At 38.9% G+C, this 18,826-nt stretch overlaps 1 protein-coding gene across 2 annotated transcripts in view; it reads right to left on the bottom strand.

The window, feature by feature from the left end:
- Positions 1-18,826, bottom strand: part of LOC116729394 (whirlin-like) — a 54,683-nt gene that overhangs the window by 6,897 nt on the left and 28,960 nt on the right. For both annotated transcript variants that reach the window (XM_032577899.1, XM_032577897.1), the window contains exons 3-9: positions 18,303-18,428; positions 10,644-10,918; positions 9,320-9,356; positions 8,191-8,376; positions 7,893-8,084; positions 5,201-5,275; positions 2,464-3,160 (exon numbers count right to left, since the gene is read on the bottom strand). In XM_032577899.1, the coding sequence (XP_032433790.1) occupies positions 2,464-3,160; positions 5,201-5,275; positions 7,893-8,084; positions 8,191-8,376; positions 9,320-9,356; positions 10,644-10,918; positions 18,303-18,428 (1,588 nt within the window). The remainder of the gene's footprint in view (positions 1-2,463; positions 3,161-5,200; positions 5,276-7,892; positions 8,085-8,190; positions 8,377-9,319; positions 9,357-10,643; positions 10,919-18,302; positions 18,429-18,826) is intronic.

Genomic DNA, 18,826 nt, shown 5'->3' with positions numbered 1-18,826 from the left:
GAAGGACACACAGCATGTTTTGGTGTTAAATCTGAATTAGCCAAAATTATTTAACACTCTGCAAATTCCTCGTCTGTTGTTTCAATACTTACAATTCATATGAACAACAGTGGGAACAATTTTTACTGCTTAAAAACAATCTTTGAAAATACAATATGATTAATTTTGTAATTGACAGGGCCCCAATTTTTTATTTATTTCTATGAACAAAAAATAAATAAATAAATAAATTGTGGAGGGCCCCCTGTCAGTCAGGGGCCCTTAGAATTGTCATAAGCTTTCCCCCCTATACGGCGCCCCTGCTCCCAGTACTTAAGCTCCTCTCTTTCAGTCTTTCCTTGCTGGTCTCTGCTGTTTCTTCTCCATTTATTCTCTGTACTCCTTGTGTGTCCTTATGGTTTTCAGTTTGTTTTTCCTTGGATTATGTTTTGCATTTAGTCCTGGCTTTCTGTGAAATATTTTGTAAGTTTATTTTTCATAATTTTTTCACTAAATACTTCTTCATCATCTACTCCACTTCTCCTTTGTTCTGCATTTGGGTCCTCCATTAATCAACCATCATCAATCATGACAATCCTAAGCTATTATTACTGCCTCGATACCACAGAGTGAACAGAATTCAGATGGCGAGAGGAACTTAAAATGAATCTCACCCTCAAATCAACTTGTTTTTGCTGATAAACTGTCTAAATATGTCATTTGGAGTTCTGTCTTTATGTTTCTGGGCAGATTTCAACCTTTTTGTGAAATTCTTTCAGTTTGACATTATTTTGCCTACAGCTGTCTCACAGTCAAGAAGTCTATGGTCAAATGGTTCTTAATTTTCCCAATTTTCCCATTGGTTGCAACAGCACAGCTTGGTACGACTTCATCACTTTGGGCATAAAAGCACAGCACTCTCTTTCCATCTCACCTGCCTGGTGGTGAGTCAGGAGTTGGAGTAGCAAGTGTTGCCATGGTGACTGGCAAGCACTGATTGATAGCATTACTCAGCTTTACAAAGCAATGTCAACTCGGAGTGGAATGAATATTGGTGAAGGTATGGTGTTAAACAGACTCTGTGAAACTGGCTGGAAAGCTGAGGGAGCAGGACAAACCACTGGCAGCTAGTGGCTACTCTCACTGCTTGCTTAGGACAGACAGGCTACAGACTGCAGAGTGTTTTCTCCAACAACACAGAAAAAGCGTGACTAAATTTATCACTAGCTGTTTTGAAAAAATGTCACTAAAGGAGTCTGGAAAATCACTATAAATAACCACAATGTGGATAAGTTGACAACAGTGCTTCTTTAGTCCTGATCACAGTCCCACCCACTTCCTCTGCTCATCACACAGTAGACCATGTCTGTTGTCTCTGTCCACTTTTTCAAATCTGCTAGGGGCAGGGCTATGCTTTCAGAGAGTGGTTAGTTACACTTGAAAGATTAAACTGGTGATGTCTGTGTCAGGAGTGGCCAGGCAATGTGAGAAAGTGGGTGGCTTAGTTCCACAGTAGAGCTGCAGCGCTGGTTGGGGAACTGTACAGGCGTATTCTTAGCTCTGATTTGTAACCAACTTACAGAGGGGTCGTGATCAGGTTAGCCTGGAGGTTTCAACAATGATAAACAGCATCAGAGAGCTGCAGCTTCACCTGCGGTACTAGAACAGCTGGAGCACTTGATCAGGGGCTTGTTTCCTGTTAGAGGCTGGCAGCGATCACAGCTGTGCCAAGAATCTCCTTCTCAGCTCAGGGCCTATGAACAAATGGAGTATTTAGCAGGAGCTGTGCATGGCTAACATAGCTCAACTGTGGAAAGTTGGGGAGTCTTCTGGTTTCAGCAGCTTTCAGCTGACATGACTCGGTGAAGCTGTGTCTCTCAGATCTGGAATGAGCATCAGCTGTTATCCTGAAATCTTGGGGAATCTGCATAGTTTCAAGGTTTCTTCTGTAGAAACTGAACAAACCAGGACCAATTTTATTCATTCAATATAGGTACTGAATCCGTGAAACAACACATATATGTCTATTTCATTCGAAACTAACTGCAGTTGCAGGCACTTCCAAGACATCACAGAGTTTCCTTCTTAAAACTCCTCCTGCTACTGGGACTAGAGTTAACCAACATTGTCAAATCCGTTTATCATACCAGCTTGTATTTAGTCCTTCAGTCCTTCATTGCTGGAAGCACAACATGCTTACTCTGTATGAGGGACTGCTGCAAAGTTAACCACACAATCAGCTAAGATTCTCTAGATAGAAGACTATTTACCATTAAAGACTGACTGCTAAATAATGCAAAGTTTGACAGCATTATGTTATAACTATGATAGAACCAGGATGTTTTTAATCAAATTTAAATCTATCTTTATGCATTTTGATTGGGTTATTTACTCGTTTAAAACAACATTTATTGTTACCTGCTATTATATAAATAGACTGAATTGAGTTGAGCAAATGCACTCATCCTAACACTGGTGACATACCTCTTTGCTGTTGTCTGGAGTCTGCAGACAGCCGGTTCATGTCTGTAACGATGATTTTGTGGGTGAGGGCAGGTGAGCATGGCCGGTCTGGACTACATGATAGAGAGGCAGGTATCATGTGAGAGGGACATGGGGAAGGACACGGCGAAGGACGCGGTGATGGATGAGGTGATGGCATTGGAGATGCTTCTTTAGAGGAGGAGGCAGACTTTGAAAAAACAGATGACTTTTCATATGAGCTTGACCGCGAAGAAAGTTTTACTGCTGCCTCTGGTTGAACAAATATGGAGGAGTCCCGATGGTGCAGGAAGCCCGGACATGTTTGGTGTCCTGAAGTGAGCCGGTTGAAGTGGCCAGCATGCTGAGTGAAGTGTGAATGGGTGTATTGTTCTGAGCCAGAGAGGTGAGGGGTGCTCTGGCAGGTATGTTGGAGTGTACCGAGAGATGTATGATGTTTTGTAGCAGCACATGTATGCTGGGCAGATGTTGAGAAGGGCTGCTGGGACGTAGGGAAGGACTTTAGTGACTTGTGGAAGCATTCTTGAAGCAGCCGAGTGGGACCAGGAAGGGGTACACTGGAACTGGGCTGGAGCAGCCGGGCTGCGGGCCGCTGACTCAGCTCTTTGTCTCTCATTTGAATATTCTGGGCCTGGACAGGCGCAGCCCTGAAAGGTGGAGGAGAAGACCTCGCTTCATCCTGTCAGTGAAAATGAAGAGTGACATAAAGAGGGAAATTTGAAAATCCCCAAATCCCCTTTACGTGCTTTAATGATAGAAGTGCTTGTAATTCCACAGAGAAGGCTCTCAGATGTTTCAGTTAAAATGACAAAATTAATGAAATCACTAAATATGTATATTTACACATATCCTACAACAAGGAGATTACAGTCATTAACACGCCTCTCATTGAGAGACACTGAGTGCTTTTCAAAACAGTAAAAGTCACTTAGTAAAACCAAACAAAATCCCCAAAAAGTGGATGACAAACTAAGAACTGAATTGGTCAGAGTGTCCACAAGCTCTAGCTTAACCAAATGGTGCACAAGGACATTAAGAGGAACTGAAGCTGAAGGCATGAGAGAACAGGAAGGTGTGTTTATGTGCAAATTAAAAGGACACCTGAGAATAGGTGTGAAAAGCAAAACTTTGTAGCCAATATGAAATTCAATCACTAGCCTAGAGGTTGCTGAAGAACAACCTCTAGGCTTTGTCAATTGCTGCTGTTGTTAGTCTGAAGGAGCTGAAAGGGAAAGGAGTTTGGCTGAAGATTCCAGCTCCATAGAGAGACTTTGGGTAAATAAGCAGCGCATTATAAGAGTAGTTGAGTTTAGGCAAGCCGAATGGCTGCCATGGGAGATTCAAGGACTTCTCAAACATGTATGAGTCAAAGCAACACTTCAGGTATGTTTTATTTCTTGAGATAATGACGCAAAAAAGGATTATACATGAAGTCAAGAAAATTACAGACAACCCTGAGAACTACTCTCCAAGGAAAACAGAGTGTCTTCAGTCAGAGGCTTCTACAAATTTGCTGTAATATAGACTGCTGCAGGAGCTCCTTCCCGCCAAGTCATCACTTTTTACAATAACTCTTTGAAGAATATTGAATTAATTTGAGTTACGGCAACATTTAATTTTCCTTTGGGATCAATAAAGTATTTTGGAATTCAACTGAAATGAATTTTGATGAGGGAATAACATTATAACATAATAACATGATATAAAACTAAAAAAAATCAATTTTGAATAATAGCCTGTCTTTGAGAGTATTGTTTTAATGATTTGTTCTTGAAACAGTAGAAGGTTGCTAAGGGCAGCACCCACACTCTTAAACCTGAGGAGTGGAAAGAATCATTTAGGAAAGAACTTCACATGTCCTCTTCACTACCTACACAAATCAAAATATTTTCTAGAACTACTATTTTCAAATTGCTGTATGAAGACGCAAACCCCTCATCATGTTTTGTGAAGTTCAGTTTTTTGTTCATTGGTGAGATGACCACCAACTCATTATTCATTCTAGGATAACTGAAGAGATGCAGATTGACCCTCAAGTCAAGCGATGACAACTCCCCACTTTTAATTCATGATGAGAAAATCATGCAGGTCTGTTCTAATAGATATCTGGGTGTTCACTCAGATGATCTGTTCAGATGTGAAATTTATGTTCATATGTTGTGCTCCCACCTACAGCATAAATTGTATTTTTAACCTATACTGAGGATTCAAAATACATTTCAAATTCAAAAATACTTTATCGATCACAAAGGGAAATTAGATCTTTGGGGTTGACCAGAAATGTATGTTTTTATTCTATTAGGCCATATTGGAAGAGAACAATCAGGTTTTGTATGTCAGTGTATGTGGTAGGTAATCTCTCTAGAACTGGAATATAAACTTAATCATCTGGTATAAATGCCAATGAAGGTTACAGGGAGGACTGATAATTCCTCCCTGCAGTCCATCTGGTCTGTCCTCACTGAGGGTACTGTTTGATCTCAGTTACATTCTCAACTCGCTCTACGAACTTACTGTCTAGCAGACTGCATGGAGCCCCACCTGCAGGCTTAATAGATTTAAATTAATCAGAATAATAAATATGTTAGGCACATAGTTTACTGGTATGTTGATGCTCTAGTAGTCTGATGGTGTGTTTGGAATATGTTGGAAGGTGCTACATATGTTCACAATCAAAATTTGACTTTCCATTAAGTAAGTAAAGAAAAGAATCCCATACCAGTGAAATGTTTCGGAAGCCATTCCTGTTCTTTTCTTGTTCTTTTTCTATCCAGTTGCCAGTGGAAGCTTCAGCCTGAAAGAAAAAAATCACAGTTTTAATGCAAGTGTAAATGTGAAAGGCATATGGTCTAGTTTAGATTGCTGAAGCCAGATGGATGAGCCTTGGACAACAGGACGACAGAATGAGTCCTTGAACAAACCGTTGAATAATTTAAAGCTTTATGTCTTACTGATTCATTGCAGCAGTTTTCAAAATGGACCTCAGGCGCTGATCTTTTTTTTCATACAAGGGGTATTTATATGGTGTTTTAGTAATAGAAGAATTCACTCATTTTCTTCAGTGAAATAAACAAAACAAAAAATCTGCTTACTCTACCTCTCTGGCAGACTGCATAGAACCCCCACCTGTAGACTTAATAGATAAAAATTTTAATGTGTACCTTATGGTGTTATTTTCTGTGAATCAAGCTACAATTCTGAAATCCTCCAAAGGGAGGATTCTCTCTGTGAGAGAGTTCAACAGACCCTGGTGCTAAAGGAAATCCGTCATAACTATAATGTGACCAAGCAGAATGAGGTCTCTGTGGATTGATGTGGACTAAAAGTGATCATCAATACAATGTACTGTAGTCTCTGTTATGACCCAGAAAGCTGCACTTTGTCGAGGGAAACTGAAGGAACAACAGAAAGATTTGAAAGATTTCAATGTCACTTGTAGCCAAGTTATTTACCTGTTAAAGTTGACAATCATATAATTTCTTTTTAATAACATTGTAAGGTTAACACAATGGTAATTTTGAACTCTTAATCCTGTGATGTAACATTACTTGAAAGGTTGAACTTGCTATGTTTTAACTGAGGTCAATTCAGCTCACATCAACAAGTTACATAAAATAACAATCTTTTTAGTTATTCAACAAAAACTAAATCACAGTGCTGTGGGAATGTGTCAAAAACTGTTTAAACCAAACAGATTAGCAACATTAAGTCTCAGTCTCCTCTGTGTGACTTTATCAGATTTTCATTAATGTAGTGGTAGGGAGGAAAAAAAGGTCCTTCAAAAAGGAAGTTCTGGATACCTTTGGTAAGATGCAAAATATGTATAAAAGGTCACAGTAACACACAGGCAGTGTGTGTGTGACAGCATTTCTGACACTCAAGGTTATTTTCTGCAGCCCCAGTCTGGTGAGGAACAACTTCTGAGGCACACATTTCTGCCGCACGCACACGCCCACCCACACGCACGCCCCCACACACCCACACACAGAGTATAAGGATTTTGTTCTCAGTGCATTTCTCAGAAAAGTGGACAAACTATCTTAAATGATAATACAAAAGCATCGATAACTTGACATCGGGGGACAGCGACAATTGTTTTCACTCCATTGTATGAAATAAAAGCAATTTTATTTCATTGCTCTTTCTCTGTCTGGGATCTGTGTGTTGGGTCAAATAAAGCGAGAAATGTTGTGTAAACAAACCTAATAAATAGATAAAGAAGAATAGTTTGGTAACCTGACCTTTTCTTAACCCAATGCAAAGTTTTCTTAAATTTAACAGGACTGACCTAAACCAGTCCTTTTAGAAAAGTTGGTCAGATTGTTGACATTTGCAGACATTTTTTTCTGCTCTCCTATTTTCAGGTCACAGTACAGGATTTTAGTTAGGATGTAGACTAGACTTTAAATAGGCCATTACAAAGCATTTATTCTTATTTGAGTCATTTTGTGGCACATTTGATGCTGCGTTTAAAATCATCTTCTTGTTGTATGACAGTAACTAATTGTCTCATGAGATTAAAAAGAAAATGAGAGACTAATCCAAAGTAAACTTTATTGGAGACAATCAAAAGGGAAAATAACGCATAAAACATTGCGATTGGAATTTATCACAATGCATAGTGACAAGCTACAAAGCATTCTGGGAGTTGGTTCTTTGCACAGTTGCGACACAACTGAAGCTTTTTGATGAGGCACATCAGCTCTATATTCACAGATGCAAAAATGAAGCACAGCAAGAAAAGAACACTGTCCCCACTGTGGAACATGGAGGAGGCTGAGTTATGCTCTGAGGCTTTGCTGCATCAGGCACAAGGTGCCTTGAATGTGTGCAGCAGGCGATGAAATCTCAAGACTATCAAGGCATTCTGCAGAAAAATGTGCTGCCTAGAGTCAGAAAGCTTGGTATCAGTTGCAGGTCATGGGTCTCGACCCAAAACACAACTAGAAAACCCAAGAATGGCTAAGAGAAAAACACTGGACTATTCTGAACAGGCCTGCTATCAGTCCTGATCTAAATCCTGTTGAACATCTGTGGAAGGAGCTGAAACATCTGGAGAAGGCTCCCTTCAACTGGAGACACCTGGAGCAGTTTGTCCATGAGGAGTGGATCAGAACACCTGTGGACAGGTGAAGAAGTCTCTCTGACAGTCAGAATTTGTTTGGTTGTAATGATTGCCCCAAAAGGTTGAGCAAAATCATTTATTTAATATGTTTAACAAGGCAATGAAAACATTCTGTAAAAATGCTGAAATATCTTGCTTTTAATTTCTATTTCAGAAACTTTCTTGCGTTATCAACTAACAGACTTCATCCTGACTACTAAGGTGAATGCAGTCAAAAACACAAGAATGGCATCAAAACACTAAAGGTGGATTTCACATCGTCAGGTATTACAGAGAGGGAGGTTACCACTGGATGGCTGATCTGTCCTGCATCATGTATCACAAGAGCTGCATGGCTGCAATGGCCTGATGGATGTAGCACTCTGAGACCTCCTGGCCAGGCCTGATGAGCCTCTCTTTGATGGTGCAACACCAGCCTGTCATACACCTCCAGATCCTGAGGAGCCACTAGACTCCTGACCTCAGACAACAAGGACAACTGTGGGTTGGATAAGAAATGAAAGCAGAAAATAAAATAAGAGCATATTGAAAGTGAGCATGGCTTGTGATTGAAATCAGGTCAGGTGTTCCTCACACTCCTTTACCTTCGCATGGGTGTTGAAAAGCTCAGAAAGAGCCATGGTCAATGGCTCCAAATCAATGTGTCCTTGCTGATACTCCTGCAGGTAGTAGGCCATGGTCTGCCTCTCCTGTTCTGTCAGCAGCATGTAGGCCTGTTGCTCCAGAGACACCTGAGCACCAGGTGGGCTAACCCCTCTGTACCCTGCCGACTGAGACAAAAGATTTCTTTTCAGTAAGAAAAGTCCAAAGCACCAAAGGAGCGAAAAATGCATGGTTACTTGACTGGTAAAAATGTACTACAGTAACCCTGCCTTGTGATTATAAATCAGTTAGATAGATTAATTATAAATATAAAAACAACTCGTAGAAGTGCCAAAGATGTGTGAGAGTGGTGAAGTGGGAACCAATCTTTGAAGAAACTCTGTTTTTAATGAAATCAGAATTCACAAAGCCAGAACTCATGTGTGATTGGTTAATTGAAGGCTTTTTATAAAGCCTTTCTTCATACAAAGAAGGCTTTCCCGTCTTTACGTAAAGAAGGGAAAGCCCTGAGCCGCTACCGATGACATTGCTGCAAGACTCTCTACAATTATCAATTATAAATTATAAAATATAATTTTACAAGACATAAAATTATATTCGTATTTAAGTGTGCTGTACTGGTGCAGAGTTATCAAATCAATTTGCAATTCAGTCCATTTGTGTCTGTGTTTAAAAAACAAATCAGCAAACAGGAAATGTTTTAAATCAACTCAGTAATGTTTTTTTCTGTATTGGATCAGTGTCAGTATCGGCCAATACTAAACCTCAGATATCTGTATTGGCATCAGGAGTGAAAAAAGTGGATTGGTGCTTCCCTTATTAAAAGCCTGCGGCATTGTATACGACCTGCTAGGTGCCTGATGGATGCATCATTAACTACAAAATACAGTGAGTTACCCTAACCCAAACTATATGTAACAAGTGCATGAATCACTCTTTCAAAAAGCTGCCTTGATATAATTGGCTGTATTTTGGGAAACTGCCACTAATTAAAAAAGATACATTTTACAACGGCCCTAATCTGGCTTAAGTTTAAAATCTGCATCCATCTTCATTTAGTTTGAAATACATTTGTAGCATGAGGAATTAACAGCAATGTTGCTTTCTCACCTTTCCAAATACAGGTGTGGCTCTGGCAGATGACGGTCTGCAACAGGGACAAAATATCAAATATTATATATGTAATGCATGTAGGAAAACAGTGTCAACTTCACAGCACAAAAAAGGAATTTAGTAGATGCCTCGACAGAAAGAGAAAGTGATACAGGAGAGTGAGAGTGAGACAGGAAATAATTCTAAGACTAAAGAATAACTTGGGCTAAAGAAACATGATAAACTAGAATAACAAAAAATAACTAGAAACAAGAAACATAACAAGAATCACTAAGCAAGAACAGGAGTGGAAAACAGGGCAAACTAAATAGAAAAACCTAAGGGACACTAAAAGTGACAAAAATGCAAAACCAAACTCAAACCACCCTAGATCCCAAAACAAATTCAGTAAAGAAATTGGTACTTGAGGTTTGTTGATATAACAACAGCCTTCAAATGACAATAAGGTACTGTAACTGCAACAAAGGGCCAGAACTGATTTTAATCAGCAAGGGCAAGGTCATAACTGGCAGGTGATGTTCTTATGGATGTTATGCTAAAATGGTAAATATGGTACTAGTGTAGCGTTTTATGAAGTCCAGAGGACCCCAAAGAGCTTCATACTATATTCAGTTATTCATAGTCATAGCTGCCCTGAGACAGCCTGTCAGGTTGCCATGCATCTGCACTACCTCCAGGTGGCAAGGAGCGTAGAATTATATTTTAATAATTATAATTTAATTAAACCAGAGAAATATTGATTCTCACCTTTTGAGTGCTCCTTTGCCAATTTTTGTCACAAATAAAAAACACACTGTCCAGGCAATGCAGTTAAGGTCTTTAACAATAATTAGTTACACTAGTGAAACAAACAAACGAAGTCAATAGCATTTGGTCCTATTTGTAATGGTTCACATACAGAATCCAGTGAGCATATTTCAGGACTCACTAAAAATTTTTAGACAATTGCTGGAAATTTGCTTTAAACCACTTCTGGCCTTAATCCAGGATGCATATTCTGTAATCCTGTAATGCAGGATGATGCATATTCCACATATTATAATCATTATCACATTGACAGCACTTTGTTGTCATCCAGTAATCGATCTATATCAAAATATGCCTAATTTCACACATGAGCATACTAAATATCTACATTTACAGTATATGTATTGTATATACTATCTAAGTCAATGATCTCTACTTAAATTAGTATTTGATTGAAAACAAAAACACATATTACTATAAATAAATTCAGGCAGTAAATGGTTAAATGCCTTGTTTATCTAATTCCCCTTGTGGTTCCAATGTAAGATTCTTTAGCCTAGTTTAGCGTACTTACCTTGTATTGTTGCCACTGGCACTGATGCTTGCATGACCAACAGCACCAACACTAGGATGTGAGACAGAATTTAGGCCAGATGTTGCATTGGTCTCAGCGATGACCTGACCACAGATCCATTTGGTCTCATCCACAATTGTACGTGCATGAGGCAGACGGCCCACATCCCTCAACCTCATTAGTAGGTGGTGCCCTGACTTGAGGATGTTAACTGCCTCATCATGGGAGATAGTGACAAAGCTCTGACCATTCACCTCCAGAATTTGGTCGCCCACCTGCAGTAGACATAGTGCAACTTCTTATGTTAATTTTCATCATGGAATCACAAAACTTAGGATCACATACAGTCAAACATATCTTAACCCTCCTGTTATGTTGCAGGTCAAATTGACCCATTTTAAAGTTTAAATTTTCTTTTAAATAGTTGGAAGTATTTTTTTGCATGAGACTTTTTCTATTTGTCTTAATAGGTGCACTCTACATATAAATTGAAAATGTATTCATTTTACACATTTACACCCCCCCCCCTCCCCTCCCCTGCATCTACATATTACATAGATACTGTTCTGGTCAATTTGACCCGGCAGTCAAGTTAAAGGGTGAAAAAGATAAAAAAATGTCCAATTCTATATGTTTCCTTGCAGCTATGAACCATATTTCACCACACACACACACCCCCCCACACGCCACCACACACATACATGCACACCCCCACACACCCCAGCCCACTTTCTCACTATTCTCTTTACTTCACCAGGAAACTGCGAGAAAGCAGGTGCTCATACAACTTTTGACAGGAACCTTTTCTGTTCCCGTGGGCAAACTCCACCCACACTGAGTGACACTCAGCAGAAGTGGAGGAAAACATGAATACTCTCTGCATGACTCATTTACCTTGATTTTAATCAGCGGTCAATGTGACCCAGAACAGAATATGTATCTCAAGTATTTTCTTTTTTGTATATCCTAGCTGTACTAGGTGGCATTGCTCTAACGACAACAACTGACTTTCATTTCCTGTTTACTTAACTATAAGGATGGCACGACTCGGCCTTCACATAAGAACACCTACAGCAAGAAAACCTGTAAGTGAGAGGCTGCTGTGTCTTTGCTATCTGCTGGATCCACAGCAGGCTCCAGTACAACAATTGGTTACCATGACGACTTTGGACGCAGGTTGGTGGTAAGCTATTGCTGAACAAGGAGCTACACTGATTTAAGGTGACCCCCTCCTCCTTCAATTGTAGTTTGATTTTCTTCTTATGAAAGAAATTATTCCAATGATTTCTTATTTAAGGAGAACTGCAGTTGTTTTTTATGTTTTATGGTATATGAAATGACACCCTGCTTGTGGACTTCATATTTCATAAATAACCACTGTTTATCATCAGTTCTGTGTCTTTGGAAATTTTTAAGGATAGATTTGAATTTAAAACGTTTTAGTGCATAAGAGCTTCTATTTAAAAAAAACAACACATCGCCTGTTTACGATGACTTTAGGTCTATTAGTTTCCCCTAATTACAATTCAGTAACTATAACAAAAATAAATAATAACAAAACAATGCAAAACAATCAGTGTATTTTCCCTGTTTCATGCTGCAGAAAAAAACTGTGTGACTCAATGTATCACAATGACCTTCAGTCGCAGTTTTAAAAACAATGAGCTTGGAATTTAAAGCTCTCTCAACTTTACAAATCCATTTATCATCTTGAGGGTGCCAAGTCTCCTTCCTTGTCTCTCTCTCCAACACATAGAGGCCAAATGCTGGACTAAAGCTAATTATCATGCTGCAGAAGCTGGACAATCACCAGAAAGTGCGACAGAGGACATCACAGACACAAGGCCATGTGTTTAGCATTCTTCATCATTCCTATCCAATCACTGAACAGTGGTATAAGCGCAATATACTAACAATTTATTAGAATCTTTCACTGACATAGTTGTGCATCAGTGATGAAATTGTGTCACAATTCCACTGCCACTGCAACAGCAAATTAAGTTCAAATATTATTGCTGGATTTGTTGTGGCTCTTTACAATCATTCTAACTGTAATGTTGGAACACAAATTCCAGTGATCCATACATATACATCATTTTAGTATTTTAACAGTGACAAATACTGTACCAAAGGCACAAGCAAATCTTTAAATGACAAATGCTACATATTTTTGGGGGGAGGGCCTCGGGGGGCACATTCTGTGTATTATTACAATATCTAAAGTACAGTAAAGTTGCAAGGGTTTTGCAGGAGTAGGATTTAAGAAGTCACACTGACTCATAATGGTCATAAAACTATTGAAAAACTCTGTAAAAAAAGACCACAAATGTGATCTAGACCAGTGGTTCCCAACCTTGGTTCTGAAGTATTTCGACCCTGCATGTTTTAGATATGTCTCTGTTTCAGCACACCTTATTCAAATGATTGCATGCCAGCTATGGGGTGCTGCTGAAAGCATGTTAATCACATATACATGTGTGTGATTAACTTATAGAATATGTGTTAATCTCTGCCCTGCTAAAACATGCAGGACAGCGGTACTTCAAGAGCAGGGATGGAAACCACTAATCTAGGGGAAATGGCTTCATACATCTAAAGTCAACATAAATAAAATTGTCACAGAAATTGTTACTGTGACAAAATCTCTTCAAAATAATGTTTATAGTTAAACTATTAAAACTGACTTCAAGTGTGTAGGGTTAATTGTGCTTTGATGATAATCAATAAAAGCAAACTAAACGACATTGAATGTAAAACATTATATTTTTAGCTTACTGCACAGAAAACAGGCTGTAAGATTAAACAAGTCTTGCAGTCAATCTGTGTAGAAAATCCCTGTGGTTATGTCACTGCTATTGAGAAACAACATTAAGGTTAGGTTGCTATTGTAGCTCTACAGATCCGTCGTTTACCCTGTTCTAAGGTGCATTTCATTTTGCTGTATTTTTTAATGTGAATGAGAGATTTCATGCCCCGCCCCACGTCCTGGTTGGGCCACTCCACTCAAAGACAGAAACAAACTACAGCGGGGAGGAGTGGATGCTCCAGAGAATGTAGCAGTGAGGGATACAAACCCAATAACCCCAAATCAGAGTTTGGTGGAGAAACCACAAATTGTGGTTTCTTATTTTTCAAATAAGAAAAAACTTACTTTGTTGTATGTATTTTTACTCAACCAGAAGCAATAAGGAGACACAAAAAATTGCACTAGTCAGAGTAAACAATTATTTGGTAAAAAGACTACTTGATTACTGAGTTTGATCATAGTATCTGCTTCAATTTGTAAAAATCATTTAATTAGATAGATTAATTTTTTTTTATTCATGTGTCATAAAAAACAAAATAAAAAGTTAATAAAGACAATAACTATATAACAAAACATAAAATTAAGGCAGAAGAGACATTTACAATTATAAATAATTCAAAACATAAAACCTTTGTAACCAGTACTTACAACAGGCATATATACAATACTTACAGCAGCTAGTACACTGCCTGTCTGGTCAAAAGTCATCATCAAAAAACAGGTCAGACACTAATATTAGAGGATATTAAAGGCAGGCTTTTACTCACATTTTCTGTCATATCTAATAAGGTTAATTTCTTGATCCATCCATCCATCCATCCATCCATCCATCCATCCATCCATCCATCCATCCATCCATCCATCCATCCATCCATCCTCCCTCCCTAAGTTTATCCGGGATCGGGTCGCCAGCTGAGAAATATCGTCCATCCATCCTGGGTCTTCCTCTGGGTCTTCTCCCGGTGGGACGTGCCTGGAACATCTCATCAGGGAGGCATCCAGAAGACATCCAACATGATGCCAGAGCCATCTCAACTGACTTCTCTTGATGTGGAGAAGCAGTGGCTCAACTCTGACTGCCTCCCAGTTGAAGGATCTTGCCCTAAAGAAAGGGTGCTCAAGTCCAGTCCTCGAAAGCTACTATCCTGCAACTTTCAGATGCATCTCTGCTCCTGTCTGTTGGAGTAAGGATGCATCTAAAAGTTGCAGGACAGTAACTCTCCAGGACTGGACTCGAGCACCCCTGCCCTAGAGCTTCTCAAGCCCAGACCTCCTACCGAGAAAACTAATTTCGGCCACTTGTATCTGTGATCTTGTTCTTTCAGTCATGACCCAAATCTTATGACCACAGTTGAGGATAGGAACGTAGATTGACCGGTAAATCAAGACCTCCGCCTTTAGTCTCAGCTCGCAGACCTGTACAGCACCTGCTGCACTGCAGACGCTGTACCAATCTGCCTATCGACTCCATTTTTCCCTCTTCTCAAGATACTTAAACTCCTCCACTTGGGACAGAATCTGGAGAAGGTACTCTACCTTTTTCCAGCTCAAGACCATGGTCTCAGAGCTATGGAAATGATTACGAAAATGATTACATTTGCACCTGAGTCAGCTGTTTGTAATCCTGGGTATCAGAAGGTTTTGTGTTTCACATGATAGGCTACTCATTTTGTAATATATTGCTCCTATTTTATAACACCTGAGCACTGACAAATGTATGCTATATCTTCTATTGAATATAGTTAGCTGCAGATTAATTTGCGTGAGTAAATATTGAAAATGCAGTAGCAATATGTAGCCTCAGTAGCTGTGGTGACTTATGTAATGTGAAACAGCAAAACAATCTAGTGAAAATCGTTATGGTTTTCTGGTACTATGCTAAGCAATGAATGCTTTTTGACATTCTGTCTGAATGTTCAACAATGCATTGGACATGTATTACAACTGTCAAATAATACATATGCCAACAGTGAAACTTTGTGGAAAAAAATGCATCCACTACAAAAATGTACATTTAAAAATTTTAAAAGTAAGTTCAAACTGTTACATTCACTTTCTAGTTTAGGACATGTTGATAGGTTTCTTCACCGTGTCATAGGAAAGAACGAGTGGCCCTTGAATGTCTGTGAGCCTGGTTCCTGGAACGAGTACAGTGATGAGGGGGGGATGGAGAAGTTCCAGTTGTCCCAATTAGTTTGAATTATCCCAGATTTTAACTAGAAAGCTGTTTATTTCTTTTTTCGATGTAGGACACAGTGTGTTATCAGGATGAAAGAAATATTGTTTACAGGTAGGAAGGCTGGCTTCTGTTTTTCTTGCCTTAGGCAGGACAGAAAATAGCACAGAGTGAGAGTGGCCTGTTTTTTGAGGCAGAAATTGACCTTAAAGCACATAGAAAATATCTTAGCCTGGGTTAGCAAGGCTGTCATGGCGGTGAAGTCATCAGCCTCTCTGAGACTACGGCCCAAAGTTCCACCCTTGCTTCAATCCTTGTGTCCTTCAAATGCGCGTTCATGTTGGAAGGTTTGAGTGTGCAGTGTGTCCCAATTCTCCGGCTTTGAAAAAAAATTGGGTTATCTCAAAATCTCAGTAACAAGACGCACAGAAATTGATATTTATTATGAATTTCTTTTGAAAGTCATTCCAGGGAAAACCATATATAATTATGAAATTAATTTCATAAATTTTTAGAGGGAGTGGAAAAAGGTATTTAGTTCTTATTTTCTTTAGAGATATCATAATTTTTAAAGAAATGTTTTCTTCTCATGGTAGAGGGGAATAAAATTAATGCTCCTTGTAAATGTATTATTAAATTTTTTGTCTCTGTAGCCATTCCTAATCAGAGACAGTTCTTCTTGAGTAACAGCTGGGTATATAATTCAGCTTTAATAAGCTGAATCAGTGCAGGAGGAAATACCTTTAAAACTGTTAAACTGAATGTTAGTACTTTTAGTGTGTATTCTTTGGCAATCATCATATGATAAGAAGTTGCCATTGGAAATATGGCAGTGTTCACAATGTAAAGTATTGAAATAATTTTGTTTCCCTCTACTGAACATGTGTAAATCAATCCAGCTCTTTATTCAACAAATCATAACAAAACACATTTGGAGAGCTGAAAATACAGCAACCAGCAGTGACTTTGGCAAAAATACCCGTACAGTACATTTCAAATCAATTTCTTTGTTGTAGTTAAACTTTTTAGCAGCACAAACACTTTATTAGCGACAGGTCCACCATTTTGGATGTCGAAGTTGACATGCAGAGGCGTACTGTCCCAATTCTCTAATTTTCACATGGTTGTAACCTGCACATTTGAACCCTTGTTCACTTTGAGTACACACTTCTTAGGGGGTGCATAGAGTGCAGTGGCTGCGTAGGGTGCAGTGTGAGCATTGGGACCGGACCAAAATGTTGCAGCAGGTCTGGATTTGAAAACTGCTTTAGCAGATTGAACACTTTAGACATCTGCATCAGACAGCATGGCTATTGAATAGAAACAGGCATATATACATAATGTTCAAGCTGTGCCTGTAAAAAGTCTCACACTACTAAGGCAGCCGGCCGTACCAAGGTGGCCTTTTTTTTCCTGCCACCAAAATGTCTGTGCTGCTCCTGCTGCTGTGGGCTGCAGGCTTTCCACTGTTCTAGACACTTCAACAACTGTTCACCTCCGCATGGCAAATTCATTCACATACACTAAGTCAATATCCAATCAACATAGACACAATTATTTCTACACTTAAACTGACACAGCAACACATATACACATACATTGACATGTATTTAATTGAAAGTCACACAAACACAAATGATTATCACATCAATGTGGCCTGAGTATTTTGATCCTGAATGCTGTCTGGATTTATGACCAGACCAGAGCTGAAGGGTGCAGTGTGAGTATTTGGACCAGAAGACAAGCTTCAGATGTTCAAAGCACCATCAGGTCAAATGTCAAAAATCTCTGCAGGTTTACTAGAATCAAGTACTCTTGCAGATATTTTCGATGACAGCAGGCAGAGGTAGAAATCTTCTTTCATTAAATCTAGAACACCACAGCAAAAAGGTCGTGGTTCAAACCCATCTGAGTTGGACCCTTGGGATTTGTATTTATTCTATGTGCACGCATTCTCCAGTTTCTCCATACTGTCCACGACCCTAAGACATTAGATTATTCATCTGTCCTAGAGTGCAAGTGTGTAAATTAATTTTTGTTTGTTTGCCTTGTGGTGAATGCTACCCTGACCTTTCTCCACCTTTCACCCACTGACAGAAACAGACAACTGCCTCCTGCAACTCTGTGTAAATGGGATAATCCATCTCACTGACTGTTTTGTTTGAAAGCACTGACATATAGCACTAATAAATCCGGCTTTAGCTCATCCCATTTTGGTTCCTGACTGGTACAAAATTATTGATAAGTGTGAAAATAAAGCCAGTTCAATAAAAGAAAAGTAAATGATATATAAGTACAAGCCATTTACCATTACTTAGCCACTCATACAAATAATAACCTTTAAGTTATGCCTGTAAGGTAAATAGCTTGTGCTGGTGTCTAGTTCACGAGATTTTCTACAATCGTCTACTTGTTGTCAAGAGAATAAAGTTAAATAAAAGAATTTATTTTTTTCAGATAAAATAATATCTGAAGAAACACATACCCTAAATATCAAGTAAGATGTTGATAGTGACGATGATGTGATATCTTCATTGGAGACACAGACAGAGTAAGAGCTCCCACATTGCTTATATTTGCATTCCTTCTAAAGAGCGATTTCAAATTACTTTATTTTCTATAAATTTGATCTCTGAATGTTAAGCAAATATTGAGTTCTAAAATGAGTGAGGCGCACCTTGAGTTCACCAACATGAGCAGCAGATCCAGTGTCCACTCCTGTGATGTAGATCCCCAGTCCGTACTCAGCCCCACCCCTTATCATTAGACCCAGAGAGCGACCGTTGTCCATATTCAGGTTGACCTGTGGTGAAGACATCACATTCAGACTTCTCAGTATTGTCAATGGTTAACAATTTAACTAACAATAACTGTGTTAGTCTGTTTTCAGGTTTTGTCCCTTAAATGAGCAGTGGTGGAGAAAGTACCCAAACATGTACTTAAGTAAAAGTACAAATAAACAGACAAAAACTTTACTCTAGTAAAAGTACCACACACATTTTTGAGTAAAAGTACCTAAGTACTAGCTGAATGATTGTGCTATATAATGGAAAACACATAACATTTTCTATTTTCTATTTTTCTATTTTAAAAGTCCTGGGAACCTTATTGTATTGCATTGCACCAGGAGTCCTTTACAAAATCTAGAGATTTAAAATGTATTTATTTTTTAAATATATATTCATTGCCACCTGCAAGTTA

The sequence above is a fragment of the Xiphophorus hellerii genome, chromosome 12 (genome assembly GCF_003331165.1).
Source record: "Xiphophorus hellerii strain 12219 chromosome 12, Xiphophorus_hellerii-4.1, whole genome shotgun sequence".
NCBI lineage: Eukaryota > Metazoa > Chordata > Actinopteri > Cyprinodontiformes > Poeciliidae > Xiphophorus > Xiphophorus hellerii.
This window is presented reverse-complemented; position numbering and strand designations above follow the sequence as displayed.